We start from the raw sequence: 24,336 nt of genomic DNA, 5'->3' as shown, positions 1-24,336 counted from the left end.
CAGAGGAGAAGTACTCAGATCTGGTACTTGTGTAAAAGTAGAAGTACTCAGATCTTGTACTTGAGTAAAAGTAGAAGTACTCAGATCTTGTACTTGAGTAAAAGGAGAAGTACTCAGATCTTGTACTTGAGTAAAAGTAGAAGTACTCAGATCTTGTTCTTGAGTAAAAGGAGAAGTACTCAGATCTTGTTCTTGAGTAAAAGTAGAAGTACTCAGATCTTGTACTTGAGTAAAAGTAGAAGTACTCAGATATTGTTCTTGAGTAAAAGGAGAAGTACTCAGATCTTGTACTTGAGTAAAAGTAGAAGTACTCAGATCTTGTTCTTGAGTAAAAGGAGAAGTACTCAGATCTTGTTCTTGAGTAAAAGTAGAAGCACCAGAGTGTAGGAATACTCTGTTTCAGTAAAAGTCCTGCATTCAAAATGTTCCTCAAGTTAAAGTAGAAAAGTATTCTCATCAAAATATAGTGAAAGTAGCGACAGTAAAAGTAGTCGTTGTGCAGATTGGTCCATTTCAGAATAATATATATGATATGTTTTATAATGATTGATCATTAAAGTGTTCTCAAAGCTGGTAAAGGTGCAGCTAGTTTGAATGACTTTGTATTCTGCAGGGTAGCTTGTGGATTTACTCCAGGTGGAACTAAAGTCTGATTTAACACTTGATTAGATTTCACATCATTCATCCACATCTGTGAAGTAACTAAAGGGATTAAATACATGCAGTGGAGTAGAAGTACACCATTTACCTCTGAACTGTAGTGGAGTAGAAGTACTAACAAGCACAATTATAATTCTGAAGTAAAGTACAAGTACCTCTAAATCAAACTTAAATACAGTACTCGAGTAAATGTTAGTTACTTTACACCTCTGAGCAGAAAGTAGAGCCACGCTGCAGAACTGTGACAGACTTTATTTACTAAACTCCTGCAGGAGGTAACAGGACAACCAACATGGACTCTGTATGCTCCGAAACACACTTTAAAAATGCTTCAAAATTAAACACACTCATGGATCAAACAGATCAGATATTAAGGTTGAATCACAGCCAGTCATGAGCGGCAGAAAAGACATTTAAAAAAAGATGACCTAACCTGATTGATGGCGCAATCTCCTTCCAAGAAAGTAGGGCCTATTTAACGTCAGCACTCATGACACTAATGTTTACTTCATGTAAATATATACACACACTTTATACAGCGTCTATTTTGCTTCATCACACTGGCACATTTATCCCAACTTAAAGCAAAAGTAGGACATCTATTTAGGAAAACCCCAAAACCAAAATAGGGCCTCTTTAAGTAGGATTTATTTTTCATACACACATAAGAACCAACCGAGCTCTTGCAAGAAGGAAATGTCAAACTACTTCAATAAAGCCCCCTTACAAAAAGCACTTTAAAAGTATGCTGAAATTGAGTAAAAATCAAAGTTTATTTTAATGGTACTTCACCATTCTGACACCATGCAGCTTTTGAAAGTGTGCTTAAAGGTTTTAAGGAGGGGAAGAAACAAAATGTCTTTACAAAGAGATTACATTCTGCATGCTGCACTGAAATAAAGCAGAAAAACACAGATGAGTTCACTCCACGAGAATCTGTCCGACAGATTTTGAGATTCAAATGAAAACCGTTGTGTTTTGCGAGAAAGAAAAAGGGGAGGAGAAGCAGGGGAATGTCGGCTCTGAGGAGGAAGAGGAGGAAACAGTATGGCGGCATGGCTTCTCTCTTCTTCTTTATCGCTCTCCTTTTTCTAGAAGAAGCGACCAGAGTACTGCCTCACACTGAAACCAGAAACACATGAAAGTAGGACAACATTAGGAATATTTATTGGAAGAGGAACGTGAGATCGGATGCTTCACACACATTTTTATTGTGGAATGACAGCATTTATTTAAAAAACATGCCATTAAGTAGAAAAGCTTCATGACTGCTTAGACATGTAGAGAGAAGGAGAGAAGGAGAGGAGAGAAGGAAGTGTGTGAAGCTCAACATTAAAACTCACATATTTCTTTCTTAAAGGCGCTTTGCATTACGTCCAAAAGTTACACACTGATTTCAGATCAGGCTGAAGCTTATGATTGTTTGTGTTGTGGAATCATGACTTTCTCCATTGGTTTGTTTATAAAAGGTTCGACAATTCTATATATAATAAGAATATATTCCATATTATTACCAGAAGCAGCAGGTCCTCACATTTTAACAATATAAAATCTCTCTAGACTCAACATAATAAAGAAGAATTTTGAAAATGGAAAATATCCGATTCCAGAAATCCACGGATTGAATACATGAATGCATCGTTAGCAAATTAAAACATAACATTTAAGAACGCTTATAAAGTAAAAAAGGATTGTTCTAATGACCAACAGGGGAAGTTTAATTGTTATATTTGTTAATTAAACATTTCAAAACAGAGCCTGATTTATGGAGCATTTTTTATTCCTCAAAATACAAACAGATTATCAAAACTGAAAATGAAACAAGAACATTTAACCTAACAAATCCAAATTAGCACAGTTTTTAATACATAATGCCTATCTTGCAAACACAACATTTTAGAAACCTCAATAGGAACAATGATTGCATTTATTACTAACGATCTGGGGAAGATTTAAGGAGATATCTAGATTGAGTACTTCCTTCACCTGCAGCGTGCCCCTTCAGAGCGACACCAGGCTCATAATATGTTTGATGTATTTCTTTGTGTGTGCTTTACCTGACTGCAGACACTCAATAAAGCAAATTAACTATCTTAAAAACAGCAACAAAACCCATGTTTACTTCCATGCAGAGCAGACCCACAGATAGCAGCTCTTTGTGGGTTGGGGGGGGGAGGGGGGGGGTCACTGGAGAACGTGCCTGTTCTGCAGCAGGTACTGGGCGTTCTGGATCTGGTCCTGTGTGCCCGTGATGGTGATGATTCGGTCCTCGGAGCCCTCTAGTGGCTCATCAATCTTGATGGAGGCTCCGGACTCGTGGCGGATCTGTTTGATCCTCTGGCCCCCCTTCCCGATGATGGAGCCCGCCAGCTGGGGAGCAAAGGAGGGTTAGATCAGCAGGGAAACGTGTCTTAAGGTCTTTGTTGACAGCAACATGTGTTGTTTTTGAAACTTTTGTAACCAGCTGCAGAGCAAAGGAGGGTTCAGGGTTCGTACACTTTTTCACCAATGACCTCTCCGTGACCTTTACCTCATTTTCCATGACCAAAAACATTACTCAGCGTGCCACTGAAAATGGTTTATTTTAACTTGGAACAGGAAAATAAGGTCTGAAACATGTCGTGCTTATCTAAAACAAATCAAATAGTAGGCTAACTAGCTTCTACACGCTAAAGCAACTGAAATCTCTCTCCAGCAAAACACCTCGTCAGCTAAATGCCATTTTACGTTTCATGCGATCCAGTATTTATTATTATTAGAGTATTACTATTTCGGCGATTAGATAAAATATAAATTATATTTGATGCAACTTTAATTACATTTCCATGACTTTTCCAGGTTTTTAATGAGCGTAACCCTGAAGGTCTTTATTTACAGCAAAATGTGCGGTTTGTAACGTATAAATAAAGACGGCATTTTCATAATTGTGCATTTAAATAAAAACATATGAATAGAATACAACATCCAAAAACAAAAAAAATTATTTATCAAAGCAAAAACTAATTTGCATATTATATTTTTTTATTTCATATTTAAATATGTTAAAATTGATTATTTTCTGTGTTTGTTAAATTTTTCCCCTATTTTCTATTTCTCTCTTGGTATTTTAATAAATATATTTAAAAGGAATAACAAATATATTAATAAAAAAATATGTATATTCAGTTTCAGTTATATATATTCCTGGTTGTGTTTTTCGATTCCAGTTCTTTTCGGTTCTTGATTTCTAAAACGTGGACATACTGTGGGTGTTTCTCAATGTCGAGTAAAGCTGCTCCAGAGCCACTATTTCAAGCATACTACCGAGGCCGGCGTACTTCGTAGTGAGACATTTCGAGGCTGCATGTGTAGACTCCAGTCTTAAAATCCCCACAATGCTTTGCGCACGGACCAATTTCCCCAAATCTGTGGCGGAAAATGTAAGGCGGGGCCTCTCATATGACGCACACCTGCTCGCCTGTTACACTCTTTGTTTTCCGAATGCCAGGAAGGATTCTTGCCTAGCTTCTGAAGCAAGTGACTCGGAAAACATGTGCTACCAAGCAAGCGTCCTCGACATTGAGAAACACCCTAAATCTCTCTGATTGCACTGGATAATCTCTTGTAGATTTTCTTGCCAATACATATATTCCTGGTTCTGCTTTTCGATTCCAGTTATTTTCGGTTCCTGATTTCGGTACCCAACCCTAGTAACGACATCTTTATTCATCCGTGTGAAGGGTCCACACTACAGCAGTAGATGTGTTTATTCGGCTCCGATTGAGGATAAAATAATCAATGTTTGATGCTTACACTGACTTTTTACAAACAGGAAGTGCTTTAGACTGACTGTTAATCTGTTGATTGGATCTTTTGGCAACAGCATGGTGTTTTTTAACTCCATATTTAAAAGGGGACCTATCATGCAAAATGCACTTTTGTACGTCTTCTATACATGAATATGTGTCCCCGGTGTTCCAGGGAACTCACCAAGTGTCAGAAAACACAACCCTCTCTATTTTGCTCCATACCCAAATCTCTTAAAAAGGGGCTGCAACGGATCTGATACAGACTGATCCAGATTTGAACACTTCTATGACGTCACAGAAGTGGCGCTACGGCTATTGGGCCAACTCCACCAATCAGGAGGAGACAGCCACGGACATTGCCGTTGGAAAGCGCTGGAGACGCTGTAGTACATATGCCAGGCCTGTAGATGGTGCTGTTCTCACAGAATCAGCCCATGATGCAAAGACAGTGTTAAATTGAGCGAAATGAGGAAAGGCTAAAATGCATGATCTGTTTGGTATTTTGAAAAATGAAAAGTTTAAATATTCCTTATATAGGTATGGTCCTACACTATATTATTCAAATATAGCATGATAGGTCCACTTTAACACAATTACGTTTTTTGAAGCATTTGTTTTGGACACTCACGTCTTTTGGGATGGTGACTTGTGTTGTGATGACTGGGCCTCCGATGTCGCTGTACGAGCCTCTGCCGCCTGAAATCAGGAGATAAAGAACATTTCTGGTGATTCTATCTTTGACTGAAGCATGCAACAAGAAGCCCTTTAGGTGAGGGTTCAAGAGAGAAGAGACATGTAATCCATCCCCACTCACCAGACTGGAAGTGCTCCCAGGAGGAGTTGTTGTCTTTAGGAGAGGAAACAAGAGAGTGAGAAATGAAACAAACCAGAGGAGGAAGAGTGATGGAAAACATAAATACAGGAAACACCTAAAGTGAACCGTTCCTCCCTCTATGTGCTCTAAAGAATAAGGAAAGGGAGGCAAAGGGACCCCCAGGGAGATTACATTTATCTAAATTATTATGATGAATTTAAAAACATTTTCAAATCTAAAATAGTTAATAATGTTGTGTTTATTATTTTTAAATGAAAATCCGAAACTGTGTTTTATTGACCCTCAACATACTTACTGGATACACGTGTGTGTGTGTGTGTGTGTGTGTGTGTGTGTGTGTGTGTGTGTGTGGCTGTGTGTGTGTGGCTGTGTGTGTGTGGCTGTGTGTGTGTGGCTGTGTGTGTGTGTGTGTGTGTGTGTGTGTGTGTGTGTGTGTGGCTGTGTGTGTGGCTGTGTGTGTGTGTGTGTGTGTGTGTGTTGTGTGTGTATGTACGTGTGTATGTGTACGTGTGTATGTGTGTGTTTTCTGAAATCAACTTATAATGCTCCCATTTCTCTGAATTTGAAATGTTAATATATTGCATTACTACTTTTAGCCAATTTAATTTATATCGGTTATTTGAAGTTGGGGTGGGGCAATTGAATTTAAAACCCGTAATATGTTCCTATTTCTCTCGTTGTGTACATATGATCGTTAGGGGGTCCCCAGTATTTCTTCTACCTTCTGAGTGTTCCTTGTCTGAAAAACAATTAGGAAACTCTGCATTAAAGGAAGATCATTGTACAAGTGTCCCTGATGAAGAGGACAATACGCAACATGTCTAAAAATAATTATTACCACAATTAAAACAATGACATGACTTTGTTTGATTAAATAATGAATGTCACTCACCATATCCTCCTCCTCCCTGCGTGTCAGGATCGATGGAAAGGAAAAAAGATGAAAAAGAAACAGTTTAAAGGACGCCGTAATAAGAGGACATTGTGATAGTGCTGGTGTTAGCATTAGCTGTGTACAAAATAATATATTATCGTAATTATTTTAATCCTATAAATTCAATATATGCAGTTCTGAATCCCGCCATATTTTCCCCTACATTTTTAGAAATACTTTAAACATTTTCTGATGTATATGCTCTTCAGACCTAAAGGACGCCTGTTCAGGTTCCGTTTTTTTTAATTTTCAGCTCAAGTTCATTTGTGCTAGCGCCGGTGGATCTCCGGACTACGTACTCAGCTGCTCCGCGGTAACCACGGAGACAACTGTTGCCAGGCAACAACAGGCCCCGGATCAGTGTGCGAACACACACACACGGGGGGGGGGGGGGGGGAGCAGCACGGTGACCATGCCTGTGTGTGTTACAATCAAAGAGGAATCCCAATCACCTCGTCTGAAACATATTTCACAATAAAAGACATGACACACATATTCACACACTCACCATGCTGTCGAAACGGTCTCCTCCTCGGCCTCTTCTGTCACTAAACACACATATAATTATATTATATTAAATGCATTTATATATCAAACCAGTTCATGTTTTATACCAATTTATTTACATTTTATTTAGGTTCATTTTACACTGATTTGTTTAGGTATAATACTTAAGGGACATGCAGACTATGTGATGACCTGTGATCAGCTCAGACTCTGAATTGGTGGTGTTTTTTACCTGTGTATTTTATAAATGTATATAATATAATATCTATCATATCATGAGTTATTGATAATCCTGGCCTGTCCTCACCTCTGTCTGTCGTCCATGCCGCCGTGATAACTGCCGTGAGAGAATCTGTCCCCCCTGGAAACAAGGACAGCGAAAATGTTGGAAAACTAAAATACAAACTTCCTACGGTTCCTAATCTATGGAGGGCTAAAGCTGCCGTTACAATTGACACATTCAAAATATACTTTGGAAATGAATTAACAATAATTCATAAATTACAATAAATAGGCAGGTTATTGAGAACATTATTAATACATAAAAACATTTATTTTTTGTTATTTTATTTTATTCAAATTTGATTAATTCCCTTTTTGTTGTTTGTTTTTTTACTTAAAGGGGACCAATCATGCAAAATGCACTTTTTGATGTCTCTAATACATAAACATGTGTCCCCGGTGTGTCAGGGAACTCACGCAGCGTCAGAAAATAAAACCCTCTCTCTCTTCCTCCGTACCCAAATCTCTAAAATCAGGGGAACAACGGAGCTGATCCAGATTTGCGTCCGATATGACGTAATATCTGAAATGTGGACCCACGGCCCAATCAGAAACGTTGCTATCAGAAACAATGCCCGACTGTTTTGGACGTAATATGGTCGGTGTTTACATTAGCATCGCTAACACTCAGAGCTAACCTGTACTGGAGAGCATGTGTGTGAAGAAGCAGGAAGTAAAAAGGAACTCACCTTGTGGTATAACCGGCAAGAGAGAAAGCCTTTGAGCTCCATACTGTTTCAGAGAGAATCCTTGATAATCCATGATATGGCGTTTCATCACGGCAGCATTTAGTTTAGACAGTAGCTGCCGGGTCCCGCATGAGCTCAGACCCCTCCTCTTTTTGATTTATTTTTAAGCACTTTGAAACAGGAAGTGATATAGAGGGATATGAGGCATGGCTAGAATGGGTGATCTGTTTGGTCGTTTGAGCAAAACACTTCATAGACATGTTTTTTATATATTTTTATATATCTGAGACCTATGCTATTGCCTAAAGATAGCATGATAGGTGAACTTTAACACTTCTAACCAGACCACAGTAATCCATACTTAGGAACTGTTTGTTCCCATTATGTCTTACCACACTAATTATATGACTGGTTTCTAAAAACACACCAGGACTAAATCCTTCGGTACACCGATCCTCCCCTTTTTTACAAATGTATTGTACATGTCCCCCACTGTGAGACGTTTAAACCGTCTCTGGGTCTGAACACCTTCCTTTTAAATATAGCCCATAGATAGACAGCTTGGATGTCCCTACGTCTGTCCTCGTGAGTCCGACATTTTATGGTATTTCATAGTTTTTACTGTCTTTTTATTCATTATTTTTAAACCCTTGTTGACTTTAAAGTGCCTCTCCTCACCCTCCTCTTGGCAGCGGTGGAGGAGGAAGAGGCAGATTTCTCGCTCGGCTCCCTCCTCTTCCTCCTCCTCTGTTCAATGGAGGAGGAGGAGGACCCCGTCGCGGGCTGATGTCATCATAGTCCCGTCTGGAGGAGGGGGGCATCGGCCTGCTGCCTCTGGAGGGGGGAGGCATGTGATCAAAGCCCCCTCGAACCCTCATGGGGAAACCCCCCCCTCCGATTGGTCGCCTGCCTCGCTCCTCGAAAACAACGGTGAAGCCGCCGTAGTCGTACGTCTCGTTGTAGAAGTTTGGGTCGTAAGGCTGCGCTCGGCCTTTGATAGGCGCCTGTGGAATAAAAAGGGAATTATTAAAAATGATATATATCTATCTAACTTGTATTTATTTGTTAATTATTTTATTTGATTATTTCACAACATTTATTTCTGGAAATGTAATAAAAAAAGCTGTAAAAAACTAAAAAAAGATTGCTTGTTAAACATTTACTTTATGATATTGAAAGTTGTCTTTATAAAATGTAATGTAATTATATAACGAGTAAAAACTGTGAAAAACAGCAGTCTGTGCTTTTGTCATATTGACCTCTAAAATGTCCGAATTGACCAATCAGAATCGAGTATTCGACTAAGCCTTGCAGAGATGGCAAAAGTTCACACATCCTTTACTCAAGTAGAAGTACAGATACTCGTGTTTAAAAATACTCTGGTGAAAGTAGAAGTACTGACTAAACTTCTTTACTCAAGTCAAAGTAAAGAGGCTTTGAAATGTACTTCAGTAAAAAGTACCCATAACTAGCAGCTGTTTTAAAGAGTACCTGACCTCCCTTTAGATTAATAGAACAATAATGTAATTGTTAGCTAATGAATGTTTCCATGGTGACCAACGGCAACATGACAACGTTTCCATTGGTCCCTCTTCTTTAGAGAAGACCAGGAAATGATGGATACACGGATCGTGTTCAAATCAATAGGCACGCAATGACTCTAAATAATAATGATCACGCCACCAAACACACATTCAGACTAAAGGAACCAGCCTGTTTGGAAAATGAGAGAAGTAGAAAGTTCAGGTATTTGAGTTCAACATGTGAGAAGTAGAAAGTACAGGTATTTGTGTTCAAAATGTAAGAAGTCAAAGTAAAAAGTTGTCAGAAAAATAAGTAGTGGAGTAAAGTACTGATACCAGAAAAATGTACTTAAGTACAGTAACAAAGTATTTGTACTCCAATACTTCCCACCTCTGAAGCCATGTAATAAAGTAAATTAAGACTGACCTCGGCCACCAGCTCCAGGATAACTTTTATACACTCGACGACTCGCTCTGGTTTCCCTCCGACCAAAACCACTCTGTCGGTGGAGTGAGGACAACATTCCTGGAACAGCTTGATGGTGGTCTGGGTGTTCTGGGCAGGAAACAGGAACATATTAAACCAATTAAATCCACTTTGATAACTCTGCTACTAATCTATGGAAGGACAATGCTGCCATTACAATAAATAATGACACTAAAATATGCATACATGAAATGTACCTGACAAACATTTCCGTATATAATTATTTATGAATTAATTATATTTAGTTTACATTTTATTTTATTACAAAGCATATTTTTATTTACATTTTCAGCATTATTGCATTTATTTTATTTTTTGGCAGCTTTAGTCCTCCATACTGAATAAACCAATAATGCCAGATAAAAAGTAGTGTTTTCATACATGTATTTAACGTCATTGCTACAAACAAACTTGATTATTTTAACAATTAATCTCCTCTGTCCTACCTCTCTCAGCTCCTTAATCTTGGCTCCTTTCACCCCGATGATCCCCCCCGCCAGGCTCTGGTGGATCAGCAGGCGAAGCTCCGAGTCAAAATCTGTCCCACTGTAATGCTGGTACTAAAAAAACAAAAAAAACAAAGCAACATCAGAGTGGTCCGTAGAGCCCAAAACTCTTTCCAACCCTTAAATACGAAATATTGGGCCACTCCCAATTTCTATTAAAGGGGTCATATTCTGCTGATGTTCAGGTGTATATCAGTATGTAGTGTCTCTACTTTAAAGAGTCCTCTCCTGCTGATGTTCAGGTGTATATCAGTATGTAGTGTCTCTACTTTAAAGAGTCCTCTCCTGCTGATGTTCAGGTGTATATCAGTATGTAGTGTCTCTACTTTAAAGAGTCCTCTCCTGCTGATGATCAGGTGTATATCAGTATGTAGTGTCTCTACTTTAAAGAGTCCTCTCCTGCTGATTTTCAGGTGTATATCAGTATGTAGTGTCTCTACTTTAAAGAGTCCTCTCCTGCTGATGTTCAGGTGTATATCAGTATGTAGTGTCTCTACTTTAAAGAGTCCTCTCCTGCTGATGTTCAGGTGTATATCAGTATGTAGTGTCTCTACTTTAAAGAGTCCTCTCCTGCTGATGTTCAGGTGTATATCAGTATGTAGTGTCTCTACTTTAAAGAGTCCTCTCCTGATGATGTTCAGGTGTATATCAGTATGTAGTGTCTTTACTTTAAAGAGTCCTCTCCTGATGATGTTCAGGTGTATATCAGTATGTAGTGTCTCTACTTTAAAGAGTCCTCTCATGCTGATGTTCAGGTGTATATCAGTATGTAGTGTCTCTACTTTAAAGAGTCCTCTCCTGCTGATGTTCAGGTGTATATCAGTATGTAGTGTCTCTACTTTAAAGAGTCCTCTCCTGCTGATGTTCAGGTGTATATCAGTATGTAGTGTATCTACTTTAAAGAGTCCTCTCCTGCTGATGTTCAGGTGTATCTCAGTATGTAGTGTCTCTACTTTAAAGAGTCCTCTCCTGCTGATGTTCAGGTGTATATCAGTATGTCGTGTCTCTACATGTCTCCATGCTTTAATGTTCAAAAAGCTCTTTATTCTTCTCATACTGCCTGTGCTGCAGCACCTCTTTTCACCCTCTGTCTGAAACGAGAGCCCAGTCTGCTGGTTGATTAGCTGGCCGGCTCTGTTGTGATTGGTCAACCACTGAGAGATGTCCCGCCCCTTAGCACGTACAATGTGTTGGAGCGCTAGCCACTAGGGGCGCAATTGTAACATACTGTCACCATGTTCAAGAACTTTGGGATTTTAGCGTTTGCAGACCATTTACATGCACAAAGACCTATACTACATGGAAAGGGAAAACCCCCAAAATATCAGAATAGCGCGTCTTAAACTCGTTGACTTACCTCCTCTAGAGTAGGGATGATTTTCAAAAGAATATCTCCGATCGTGTCGATGCTGGCGTTCACGCTCAGGATTCTGTCAGGAACAATGTCGGCCGATAGGAATCAAGGCGTTATAGGATGTAAAGAAGAAACATTTGACATGCACTCAATATAAGATCATTTTGGGAGAAGGGGGGGCCGGCTTCATTAGCGTGGCCACAAAAAGTCGGGAGGGAGAAAGAGAGAGAGAGAGGAGGGTCTTCTATAACAATCCCACCACAAGGAAGTTGGGGAATCAAACAAAAGCTTTTGAAAACACGATTTCACCACCAGCACGTCTTCTTATATTGATCAGGGGTTGGGATAAGGGTGGGGGGGGGCAGAAGAAGAGAGTAAAAGAGCAGAGGGGTGTAGTTTGGGGTTGGGGGAGGGTATGGAGCTCTGATCGGATGTTCCCTGGGAGAAATTTGACATAAGGGATGCAGCACAATGATATAAAGAAGAAGACATTAATGATGAGTGACAGAAAAGTGGGCGGAGCCTCTCGCAGAAATCATTGACAGTGACGTTGACAACATTGGGGGAGAAAGGGGGGAGGAAGTGGGCAAAGTGGGCCACAGAGGACAGAGCGAGAGTTTCTACAAGTTTATGGTGAAATAAAAATATCACTGGAAGGGACATTTGTGACGCTAACCAACATGATGCCAACTCCCAGTAGGTAGTTTGTTGTAGGGCTGCACGATACAGGAAAGACACTTTTTCTTGCGATATAAAAAAAATGCAGGACTGTCGCCCTAAAGATTGTAGGCTAGATTATCAACTCATCGATCTGTGAAAGCGGTACTAAAAGCTTATTTTTACTTAAATCATAAGAAAATGTTGTGATGGTTATATTGGGTAATACCACAGTAGAATCATCGTGAATGCAGGATCTTTCTCATAAAGTATTTGCAAATATTTTGAATATTGCATTCTATACATCCACGATTACAAGCTTGCAGACTTTTTTTCACTGCGTTCAATAGCTATGCTTGTTAGCGTGTAACTGCAAAGCCAAAGAAAGGCTTCTAATGCTACTGTGTCCGTGTGCATTAGATAGTGAAATTAATATTCTACATAATTATATTTATTTCTGATCTATTAAGTCTGACAAGCACCATATTTTCAATAGGACATTTAAAAAAATATTTTCACACGGCGAAGTTGAATACCGGATTGTTGTTGGTCAATTTCAGAGGTTAATACTCAATAATAGACTGATGCTAAAGATAACAGACCATTACTAAGGATAACAGAATGTTACTAAGGATAACAGACCGATGCTAAGGATAACAGACCGTTACTAAGGATAGTAGACCGTTGCTAAGGATAACAGAATGTTACTAAGGATAACAGACCGATGCTAAGGATAACAGACCGTTACTAAGGATAGTAGACCGTTGCTAAGGATAACAGAATGTTACTAAGGATAACAGAACGTTGCTAAGGATAACAGACCGTTGCTAAGGATAACAGACCATTACTAAGGATAACAGACCGTTACTAAGGATAACAGAATGTTACTAAGGATAACAGACCGTTTTTAAGGATAACAGAATGTTACTCAGGATAACAGAATGTTACTCAGGATAACAGAATGTTACTCAGGATAACAGACCGTTGCTAAGGATAACAGACCGTTACTAAGGATAACAGAACGTTACTAAGGATAACAGACCGTTGCTCAGGAGGATCAAGTGACTATTTACAGTCATATAAATCAGCAGGTCAATTTGACGTCAGCTGTGGATATTAATGACCGCCTCGCTGCACATTATCCCTTACTTATTACACGACGAAGTGGAAGACTCTATTCTGATTGGTCAATTTGGATTTCTCAGAGGTTGTTAATACTCAATAACACACCGCTACTAAGCATAATAATGACTGTTGCTGCAGAGGATTGAGGGAGAGAAGGAAAGAGGTTAAAAGACAGAGCACTGGACATCAGATTAATTCCTTACTTATTGATTCATCGTGAAATAGTTGCATAAATAAGTCACGGAAAAACTTGTAGCATGATGTGTTTGAGTACATTTTCTGATGCGATATATTGTGCAGCCCTAGTTGGTCGTCAGTGATTCTCTGCATGGTCAATAAACAAAGTCAAACTCGATGAAGATGCTTAATGATGGACAGAGAAGTCAAAAGGAAAAACAACACACGTTTCTTACAAAGTGAAGATAGGGGGGTAGTTTAGGGGTAAGGAATGGGGAAGTAAACCGTCATGTGTATAAAATATGAAACAGAAGTTATCAAAAGACATGTTTTTTTTCTCTGTTCTAATCAGGCAGTGAGGCAATAACTGGTGGGACATACCGCTCTGGGCCACTGCTGTCTGGGACTGAAACACTGGCATTGAACTGCAGGTGGAGGTGGAGGAGGAGGTGGAGGTTGTGGTGGTGGTTGTGGTGGAGGAGGTTGGCATTGGGCGGGGGTTTTCAATCACATTTAGGGGCACGGTTTATGGGCGGGGCCAACGTCAGTGGGTGGGGCATGTCGATCCAGTACATGGACAACGGAGAGGAAGGTTGGCCGAAAATAAAAGCAAAACAAAAAAAGTACAGGAGAAGGGGGGGGGAAGAGGGGGAGAAGGAATACATTTTTAATTGAATACAAGTTTTATTTTGTGTCCCAATAGTGAAAAACTGTGGTGAGTGAAGAAGGAACAGGAAGTGTGACACGATTGGACACGATTTAAACAACAGTTTGGAGATTTAAAGCCCTGAGACTGAGGCTTTGAGGAACCTTCGAGGGGAACTGGATCACAAGAGGACTGGGAACAAATGAGCCTGCTAGTTTATCACTAGAGCGGACATAATACTCACTTTCAGGTGTATATCAGTATGTAGTGTCTCTACTTTAAAGAGTCCTCTCCTGCTGATGTTCAGGTGTATATCAGTATGTAGTGTCTCTACTTTAAAGAGTCCTCTCCTGCTGATGTTCAGGTGTATATAAGTATGTAGTGTCTCTACTTTAAAGAGTCCTCTCCTGCTGATGTTCAGGTGTATATCAGTATGTAGTGTCTCTACTTTAAAGAGTCCTCTCCTGCTGATGTTCAGGTGTATATCAGTATGTAGTGTCTCTACTTTAAAGAGTCCTCTCCTGCTGATGTTCAGGTGTATATCAGTATGTAGTGTCTCTACTTTAAAGAGTCCTCTCCTGCTGATGTTCAGGTGTATATCAGTATGTAGTGTTTCTACTTTAAAGAGTCCTCTCCTGCTGATGTTCAGGTGTATATAAGTATGTAGTGTCTCTACTTTAAAGAGTCCTCTCCTGCTGATGTTCAGGTGTATATCAGTATGTAGTGTCTCTACTTTAAAGAGTCCTCTCCTGCTGATGTTCAGGTGTATATCAGTATGTGGTGTCTCTACTTTAAAGAGTCCTCTCCTGCTGATGTTCAGGTGTATATCAGTATGTAGTGTCTCTACTTTAAAGAGTCCTCTCCTGCTGATGTTCAGGTGTATATCAGTATGTAGTGTCTCTACTTTAAAGAGTCCTCTCCTGCTGATGTTCAGGTGTATATCAGTATGTAGTGTCTCTACTTTAAAGAGTCCTCTCCTGCTGATGTTCAGGTGTATATCAGTGTGTAGTGTCTCTACTGTGACACGTCTTTATTTTTCTCATACTGCAGCACCTCTTTTCACCCTCTGTCTGAAACCAGAGCCCAGTCTGCTCTGATTGGTTAGCTGGCCGGCTCTATTGTGATTGGTCGACCGCTTAGAGATGTCCCGTCCCTTATCACGTGCAATGTGTTGGAGCGCTAGCCAATAGAAGCACAAGTGTTCCGTAGTGATGTCACTTGTTCTGGAGCTTTTTGGATTTCAGGCTTTGGAGACTATTTACAACCTATACAAACCTTTAGGACAAACTACGGGGGAGGGAGAACCCCAAAAAAGCTTAATACGGCCTCTTTAAATAGAATTTAGGTCCGGATTATATTAATGTAGCCTTTTAAATTGGCTCCTCAGCTGCAAAATATTTGTCTGAATATCATCCGTTTACTCACGTCAGTGCGCAGGGCTTTTATGTTCTTGCCACCCTTGCCGATAACAGCACCAGCATTCTGTAGGTGAAAAGAAAGTGTTTTCAGATTGTGCAACACACACACACACACACACACACACACACACACACACACACACACACACACACACACACACACACACACACACACACACACACACACACACACACACACACACACACACACACACACACACACACACACACACACACACACACACACACACACACACACACACACACACACACACACACACACACACACACACACACACACACACACACAGATCTTCAGGCTTAATGAACAACACACAAGTACTTTATTTATTTTGGGGGAAACAGGATTTTTCTAACAGATGCTAAATTTGAGAATGAAATAAAATCAAACAATAAAAATATAGAATTAAGATAGTTCTACAAACATAAGAAGCTAAATAGGATTTTATAAGTAAATTAGTGCTAGATAGATAATTAATAAATGACTCTTTGTAAGAATAGCATATTTTCTCTCTGATTCTTCTCATATATCAAATCAAGTTTTATTGATATAGCAAAAAAAATTTAAACGATTCTTGGTCGAGCCAAAGTGCTGATATCTATGAACATACAATACATTTTCCATTCTATAAAATGTTTGTGTACGATGCCAACTACAGTTCTTAGAAAGAAAATCAGTCACAAATTGGGGGAAAGGCAAAGAAAATGCTAATCAGTGCCTCTCTACTTTGATCAATGGAGGTAAACAGTCCAACACATACATATCCAAGTGTGCATGTTAACGGTGTTTACTTTGCTCTGCAGAAGAACTCGCAGCTCCACCATCTCGTCTGCGTTGCGAGAACGTTTGAAGACGTGCTCTTCCTCCATGTCGTCCGCTGGCCGTTTACCTGCGAGGGAACACAGCTCAGGTGAGTCTGTATCGACGGGTTCATCATTAACAAAGTAATACATTCAACGACACTCTGTAGAGTTCGACCATTTCCAAATGTGGCACGGCAGGACGAAGAAATAGGGCCGCACGGTTTGGAGCCAATAGCTTATTCTGATTATTTACACTTACACTGTAGTTACGTACACATGACAATAAAAGCATTGAAACTTGAATTGCAATATTGTTTTGGATTTTAGAGCGATTTTACTACATCTGAAACATTTCTCACATTACCACTAAAAAGAGAATCTGCCCAATACAAGGATGTGTTATTAAGTCTGCAGAATACTGTTAGCCGGATGGGATTTCTCTGCAGATCCAAGATATTTTCACACATTTTGCATTTACCAAATATCGCACCTACTGTGATATGAATATTGCACTAATTAATAAAAAAAAATATCTTTGATTCTTTAAACCAGTGGTTCTCAACTGGTCTGGCCTCGGGACCCACTTTTTACTTGGTCAATACATCGCGACCCAACATTTTGAACCACTCAAATCTATTCGACAAAAAAACCTGCTGTAATATATACGCTTTTCAGCATACAATATTAATACAAGTGAAGTACAGTGCATATATCCCTTATATCCCTTCACAGAACTAAAGTATGGTTTTAAAAAAAGTTTAATGAGATGATGGAATCAAAGCTGAAGTATATAAAAAGGCACACATGCTGAAAACCCAACCCAAGGGGGTCTGGGGGGATTGTCCCCCAGGAGATTTTTACCCAGGAGATACTAACATAAACTATGCATTCTGGTACACTCTGAGAACGCCTGCATCCACAGCGTTAGAAAATCGGGCCTTCAAAATAAAAGTTTCACTTTTCCCGCCAAAAAACAAAAAAAAAGAATTCAATTTTTTTTTTTTTCATTCACACATCCGCGACCCGCTCGAAACGGGTCCGCGACCCACTTATGGGTCGCGACCCACCAGTTGAGAACCACTGCTTTAAACCATGTCCTTGTTTTACGAGGATTATCTTATTTTCTAAAAACAAAATCAATCTTTAAGTTTATAAAAGCTACTTATAAAAGGAATACAGCTCTAAAATGTTTTTAAAAAGATGCCTGAATAATCAAATTATAACGCGCCAAATCCACCGAAGGGTTAATAGTGAGCAAATGTGACCAAAATATCCCCCTGTGGTGTCGCTGGGTCTTTAAATACGAGATAAGATAAGAGGTACATGTTTGCGTTGAAGCGGCATTAAAAACAATGAAACAAGGCATTGCACAAAAGTAGAAATTAAAGAGTGAAAATAAACAATACTAGAATTTAAACATCTCAAAATAGAATTAAAGCAGTATTAAATAAACAGAAGACCGTGAAGATAAAAAAAAATCGATCAACTGACAATAAAAGACTATTGATATATATTCATGAGGGATGCACCGATCGCAAATTTTGGGGCCGATTACCGATCGCCGGAATCAATAACGGCCGATACCGATCCGATCCGATGGGCGGGGCCTATGGGGATCTTCCATTCAAAGTGATGTTTAAAACTCAGTTAAATGGGGCTCATTCACTGGCGCTTCCACAAACAACAACCAACATAATTATTGAATTAAAATGATTCACATTATTCAAGTTTACATTAACTTAAAAGTGTCATGTATTTCACGTCATGTGATCGGCTCTCGCGATCGACCGAGAGTGAATATCGGCCGATAACGATCGGAGCATCCCTAATATTTACCTATTAAATGTCATTGTGTACTTGTATTTCTTCTTCTAACCTTTCTTGCATGTAATGATGTGTCTTTGTCAAATGTTTAATAAAAGAAAAAGTGTTTAAAATGTTTTTTAAAGTTATCAAAATAAAGGAACACGGAGAGTTCTAGGTCTACGGTTTGTTCTGCCCAAACAATGGGTTTCATACGGGTGCCAACTCTATCCTGGAGTGTTAATGAATAATAATGCTCCAAATCCACTGAAGGGTTAATAGTGAGAAATCTCCCTTTGGTTTCTTATTTATTTATTTATTGTTATGATATATTTATGTCATTGTGCACTTGTATGACTTCTTCTCACCTTTCATGTATGTAATTATGTTTTGTTTTGCAGAAAGAACATTTAATAAAAAATAAGTTGGAAACAAATTTTAAAAAGTTATCAAAATAAATGAACATGGAGAGGTCTACAGTTTGTTCTGCCCACATAATGGGTTTCACACGGGAGCCAACTCTATCCTGGAACATGTCCGGCACCATGATGTCTGCTTCCTGGACGAAAGCGTGCAGATCAGATGAACAGCAGTGTCCTGGACAGGAGACACCCTCCACCATCTGACACGTCCACATGCTACGTAGCGTTAGCCAGGAATTCTCTTTTTGCCTCCTTTCAAATGGACTAATGATCAGGTGTTGTGTTTAAACCTGGATATATATAACACCAGCTAAAGACACATCTTTTTAGATTAGCTTTTTATATTGTTTCATTTATTTTATAGGTCTTTATCGTATTGTATTCATCTAACATGCTTCAATAGCAATTTTTTTTTTTTTACATTGGTATTTTTTTTGTCATGCTTTTCCGGTTATCACCCATCCCCTTGTGTGTCATGAAGGTTTTCCTGCATGTAAACGGTCTGCAGAGTCACAAAACCACAAAGTACACCCTGTAGCGAGTCAAACTCTAACACAGAGAAGACCTGTCTATGCTGCCCCAGAACGCCTCGTTGGACATTTCTCTTTTTCCATTTGTTTCTTCCGGAAACCGCATGAGCGGAACCAAAATGGACCAATCACACACCAGGACCGTTAGCGTACATTTTCAACTAACAGGGAGTCCCATTTATAAAAGGGAAACTTCTGCAGCGATGGGGAGTCAGGACTCAGAGAGACACGAGGAGAGTTGGAGCTTTGATGTCAAACACTGATGGGTTTATTTAGGAGTATCGGCCGGAGAATTCACATCACAAGTCCAAGAGCCAGAGGTCCTGACTTCACGGTAAAGTTGCGACGTCAAATCTGAAGAACTCTACCCCAGACCCGTGTGTTTAGTTCAGAGAGAATAATCAACATGCTGCATAACAAGATAGCTGAGAGAGGTGTTATGATTCTGACGCCAACAGGCAGGAGCAGGGAGACAAAACACAGAGAGCACAGCAGCCAAGGTTACAGGTGCCTGTGCTCAGTCAGGACAGTTTGAACTGATAAACTGGGTCAAAGTTATGGACCTTGGAACATATTTCCCCAACACCATTGACTTGCATAGAGCTCCCTGGTTGGTAATAGACGACCCATTCTCACAGCGTTTATAAACAGGGGTGCACATAAGTGGTATTTTACTTCGGCTGTGAGTGTTTGTGTGTGCTCAGGATCGCCGGCCCGGAAACCACACCAGCTCACTGAGCAGTAGGGCTGCAACAAACGACTAATTTTATAATCGATTAATCTATCAATGAATGAAACGATTAATCGACTATTCGGACTATTATGCCTTGAACAATTTCTCAAACGCTCTTATTTAGCCATCAACCTTTAGATTTAGCTTGAGGTTGTTTTAGGCATGTGGAAACTAACAATGAAGACAATACAGATGAATACTTGATTCAAAAACACATATATTATTAAATTAACTAAACACAATTTGAACAAAACTAACATTGCTTTTTATTAAATTAAATAAATAATATTTCATATCAAAAGAAACAACAATGTTTTAAGAAATGGTATTAAATAATCTGATGACAGAACTGTAAACAGAATAGCTTAAACTTTAACAAAATAAATAACTCAGTTACCTCTAATCATTAACCCATGGTTGTATAATGTAGTTAACTCCGTGTGTTGCTGCTAGCATACATAACAGCTGACGTGGAAACGTTACTCGTGGATGGAGCTACAGAGCTGCTAGAAAGACAGTCCAACCCGGTGCATTCCTCCGTCTGGATGTGGAGCACTTTTGCTAAATGTTTAGACAAATTGCTCGTGTTACCGCCCTTACATGCTAAACACTTATTGCACTTTAGGTAACGAGCATTGTCCACATGGAGACGGGAGCTCCAACAAGCCGTGTAGGACAGAGAGTGAATACACATACTATACAGAGATGCTGTATGAGAAACCAATGTGAGTTTGGAACATTGTAAATCTATTCTAGTAGACCTCAACAATGGAGTTATGATCAGTAGAAATGGCCATGACGTGGGACCTTTAACAGTTTAACCTTTATTGGAATGATTGCATTTTTATGACCATTATCTTTTTATTTCTGTTGTACCTATATGTTCACTTTGCTTTATGGGGTTTTATATTGTTGCATCGACTCAGTTGTCTTGTGTCTTATCTGTCGGAGAGAAACCATTATTTATTTAAGTTGTTATATTTTTATTATCATACCTTTTACCTCCTTGTGTCTATTCATCTGTTCAAATGTTATATTGTGCTGCATTTACGTGTGAACGTTCTTAACGAGGGGAATTTCTTGTTTGTTTTTAACTCGTGATGTGTCATTTTCTAAAGCACTTTGAGCTGCATGTGTTGAAAAGTGCTGTATAAATAAAGCTTTATTATTATAACACCACACAGGAGTCATTCATGCACGAGGTAATTCATGCATTTTAAATGATGGTCTGTATTAAAGGATGTGCTGGATCGTACCATTTGTGTCAGTGTTGCTGAATGAGTTGTCTTCCTCCTCTTCCATTTTCACCTCCATTTTCTCCATTGTTTGGCAGTGGAATGGAAACAGGCTCCTCTACCTGGATCTGCAACAACAACAAGAACAACAAATATATATATAATTTAAAAGAAAGGTGGTAAAAGCCTTGCTACATTTATACACACACACACACAGACACACACAGGCATAGACTTGTATTCTAATAATACATCAATAACAATAAGTCTCCAGCGTGTTTTATATAAATAGTTGTGGTTTAGTTACGAATTAAAAAGGTATATTTTTAATCTGGTTGTCCAAAATCTAAAAGGTGATATGTCATACAGGAAAAAACAAATGCAGTGCCAGAGTTCTTTCTAAAAATAGCTTCTAAATATAGCCTTTTAAGATGTTTATTTCCAAGAGGGATTATTTTAATGTCCTTGAAAGCTTTTAATGGAAGTGTTTCCATTGCAGATTAACATTAATCATATCAGCGTGTTGATATTGTGTATATCCCAATGGGGGGGTCTAAGGACACAGGATGTAGTGTAATACTGCTCACTATAACGAACATTGGCTTTAGCTGAAATGCAAAGTATGCATGCTGCAGAATAAATGTTGTCCGTGTAGTTCAGTATTAAAAACAGACAGGATCTAGCAGTGAAAACTTTAAATATAGTCTCAAACTATCCTGCATGCATTCCTCCCACTTGCACTGCCCACTGTTACCGGTTTTACACAAAAATCAAAAGCCGGTTATACTTCTGCAAAAAAACCTCACTGTGCTGAGGCCTTGCTAAGTTATATAGAGAGAAGCTGTTTACCGCCTACACAGCTAAGGAATTAGCAGCATTTAACTAGCATTAGCTAAGCAATCACAGCTAGCAGATGTATCCGGGTTCACCACACAACACATATATTCATAGGTGCATTATTGCATAACAATTTATATGTATGAAAGCTTATTATAAGGAGCATCTTACCGTTTTATCTCCACCTTAATCCAAAATACATACCAAAAATGTCTGCGCTAAAGGAGAATGTTACATTTTAGCTCATCGTATTCTAATTAGCATATATTTAACTTCCCCTGCATTACGTGCACATCCGTCTTGCACTATTGTATTTCTATCCTGTCATTTATTGCACTATTTGTATTGTTTATTAATATGTTTTAAGTCTTATATGTATACATCGGGTTGCATTGTTGTAAGAGCTTGGGACTTAATATGTGCATTGCCATAAGTAAACTGTAGCTAATGTGCATATGACAGTAGAGCCTTTGAATTGAATTACCTGGAACCAGAAGTTGACTTTGCTAAGCTAACAGCTAGCCAGTTGCTGTCTGCGAGGCGTGTCTGTCCACAAAAATGGCACAATTTAGCTCTCCCAGTGAAATGCCAGCGGTGAAATAAACCTACAAGAACCGTAACAAGCTAAAATGCAAACTGGCAAAAAATGTTTAGTATGAAGGTAGCAGCATTTAGTGTTTAGGAAAACAAACCTGCAGCCACGTTCACTGCGGAGCTCCTCGGCTTGCACGTTTTCAGCATGGAGTGTTTTCGACATTCACCCGGTGGGGTTTGTTAGATAAGTGTATCAAGTCAGCACGGGCGGGCGGGGCTAACGCGGGTTACACTGAAAGACAGGATTCCATGTACCCGCGAGACAACGCCTAAAATATATCACGCGCTCCTCTCTGTAAACGGGTGTTTTTGCCCAAATTGAAGGCTCGCAGGCAGTGCCTTTTTCTCGACCCCGCCCCCTCAGGCAACCGCTGCGTTATTATAAGTTTTTTGTTAAGCCCTGAGCATAGACTGTCAGGTTATGATAGATATAGATAGATAGATAGATATAGATATAGATATAGATAGATAAATATATAGATAGATAGATAGATAGATGGATAGATAGATAGATAGATAGATAGATAGATAGATAGATAGATAGATAGATAGATAGATAGATAGATAGATAGATAGATAGATAGATGGATGGATAAAGGTGTCCCCTCTGTCCATTTCCTGGAGATCAGCATCATGACTAGTGCCAACACTTTTGGTAATTTGCAATGATTTTAAATGGACTATAGCTGGCCAGCTCTGTTGTGATTGGTCAACCGGTGAGGGATGTCCCGCCCCTCAGCCTATATATCAAGTACAATGTGTTGGAGCGCTAGCAAATAGGAGCACGAGTGTTACACAGTGATGTCACTATGTTCAGGAAGTAAACAAAGGAGTCCAATGGAGGCGTTACAGGGAGTGGGGGGGGGGCAAGGGTATTTTAGCTTTAGCAGACCATTTACATGCACTAAAACCTATAGAACACAGTAGGAAAGGCTACACATAAAAGAGCATAATAGGACCTCTTTAAACCTCCTTTTCTCCCTCGTGGTGTTTTCATGCTCCTTCAGATATAGGCAGAGGATCTATTGCAAAATAAAGAGCTCTCTTCCCTCTGCTATACTCTGAGGTTACCATGGAGACAGATATAATTCAGTTCTTGATGTTTCTCATATAAAAAAAAAAGCCTGCGTACATTTTCATCTGCAACCATAGCGACACTTGACATTGTCAGCGCTATTTGTAAAAAGCAAGTCACCATAGCGACACTAACCATCCCGGCTGTTTCATAGATCATGTGTTGGGGGGGGGGGGGGGGGGGATTTTAGGAATCCACCGGTAAACAGGATTTATTTCTTGCACTGTAACTCTCAAAGGAGTGAAAAATAAAAGGGTTTATGATGTGTTATTTGGGGCATTACAGGTAAAAGAAACACAGAATTTTGCAAGGAATGTGTAATTTATGTATATTAATATGCACACATTGGGGATTGGACAACTACTTGCAGGGCAGCTTTTAATATGTGTGGGAAATTAAAATGTATTTAATAAGTCAGTGTTTAGTCAACTTGAATCTAATTAAACCTTAAAACATTGAAATAAAACACGTAATTATTTAAATATATCCAGACACAACGCAATTTGCATTTATTGATATGTAGGAGGAGACACTGACAAACATGCAGCTTTTAATATTTTGAGGATATTTAAATGTATTTATTAAGTAATAAAACCTTTGAAAAAAAATGTTTTAGTAAATCCAGATGTTTTTTCTCATCTAATTCCTGCTCCCCACTCTGACCAGTGATTGGAGCCATTGGAAGCTCTCTGCA

General features: G+C 39.2%; 1 protein-coding gene across 5 annotated transcripts; it reads right to left on the bottom strand.

Annotated features, from left to right (window-relative positions):
- Positions 1-897: 897 nt before the first annotated feature.
- hnrpkl (heterogeneous nuclear ribonucleoprotein K, like) lies at positions 898-22,794 on the bottom strand. 5 transcript variants are annotated; one of them, XM_079658777.1, is made up of 18 exons: positions 22,666-22,702; positions 22,458-22,519; positions 21,158-21,264; positions 16,402-16,499; positions 15,596-15,652; positions 13,906-13,949; positions 11,569-11,641; positions 10,152-10,265; positions 9,646-9,774; positions 8,374-8,699; positions 7,032-7,085; positions 6,726-6,765; positions 6,176-6,191; positions 6,005-6,022; positions 5,263-5,295; positions 5,077-5,144; positions 2,861-3,030; positions 898-1,782 (listed from the first exon to the last, which is right to left on the bottom strand). In XM_079658777.1, exons 3-18 carry the CDS (start codon positions 21,222-21,224, stop codon positions 1,752-1,754), a joined length of 1,338 nt encoding a protein of 445 aa, XP_079514903.1. In that variant the 5' UTR covers positions 21,225-21,264; positions 22,458-22,519; positions 22,666-22,702; the 3' UTR covers positions 898-1,751. The 5 variants fall into 5 exon arrangements, with proteins under 5 accessions (XP_079514903.1, XP_079514902.1, XP_079514904.1 ...); XM_079658776.1 differs by lacking the exon at positions 22,458-22,519 and having other exon boundaries at positions 22,666-22,794; XM_079658778.1 differs by lacking the exons at positions 22,458-22,519; positions 22,666-22,702 and adding an exon at positions 22,145-22,173.
- Positions 22,795-24,336: the final 1,542 nt, after the last annotated feature.

Source organism: Notothenia rossii, assembly GCF_949606895.1.
Source record: "Notothenia rossii genome assembly, chromosome: 11".
In the NCBI taxonomy this organism is placed as follows: domain Eukaryota; kingdom Metazoa; phylum Chordata; class Actinopteri; order Perciformes; family Nototheniidae; genus Notothenia; species Notothenia rossii.
This window is presented reverse-complemented; position numbering and strand designations above follow the sequence as displayed.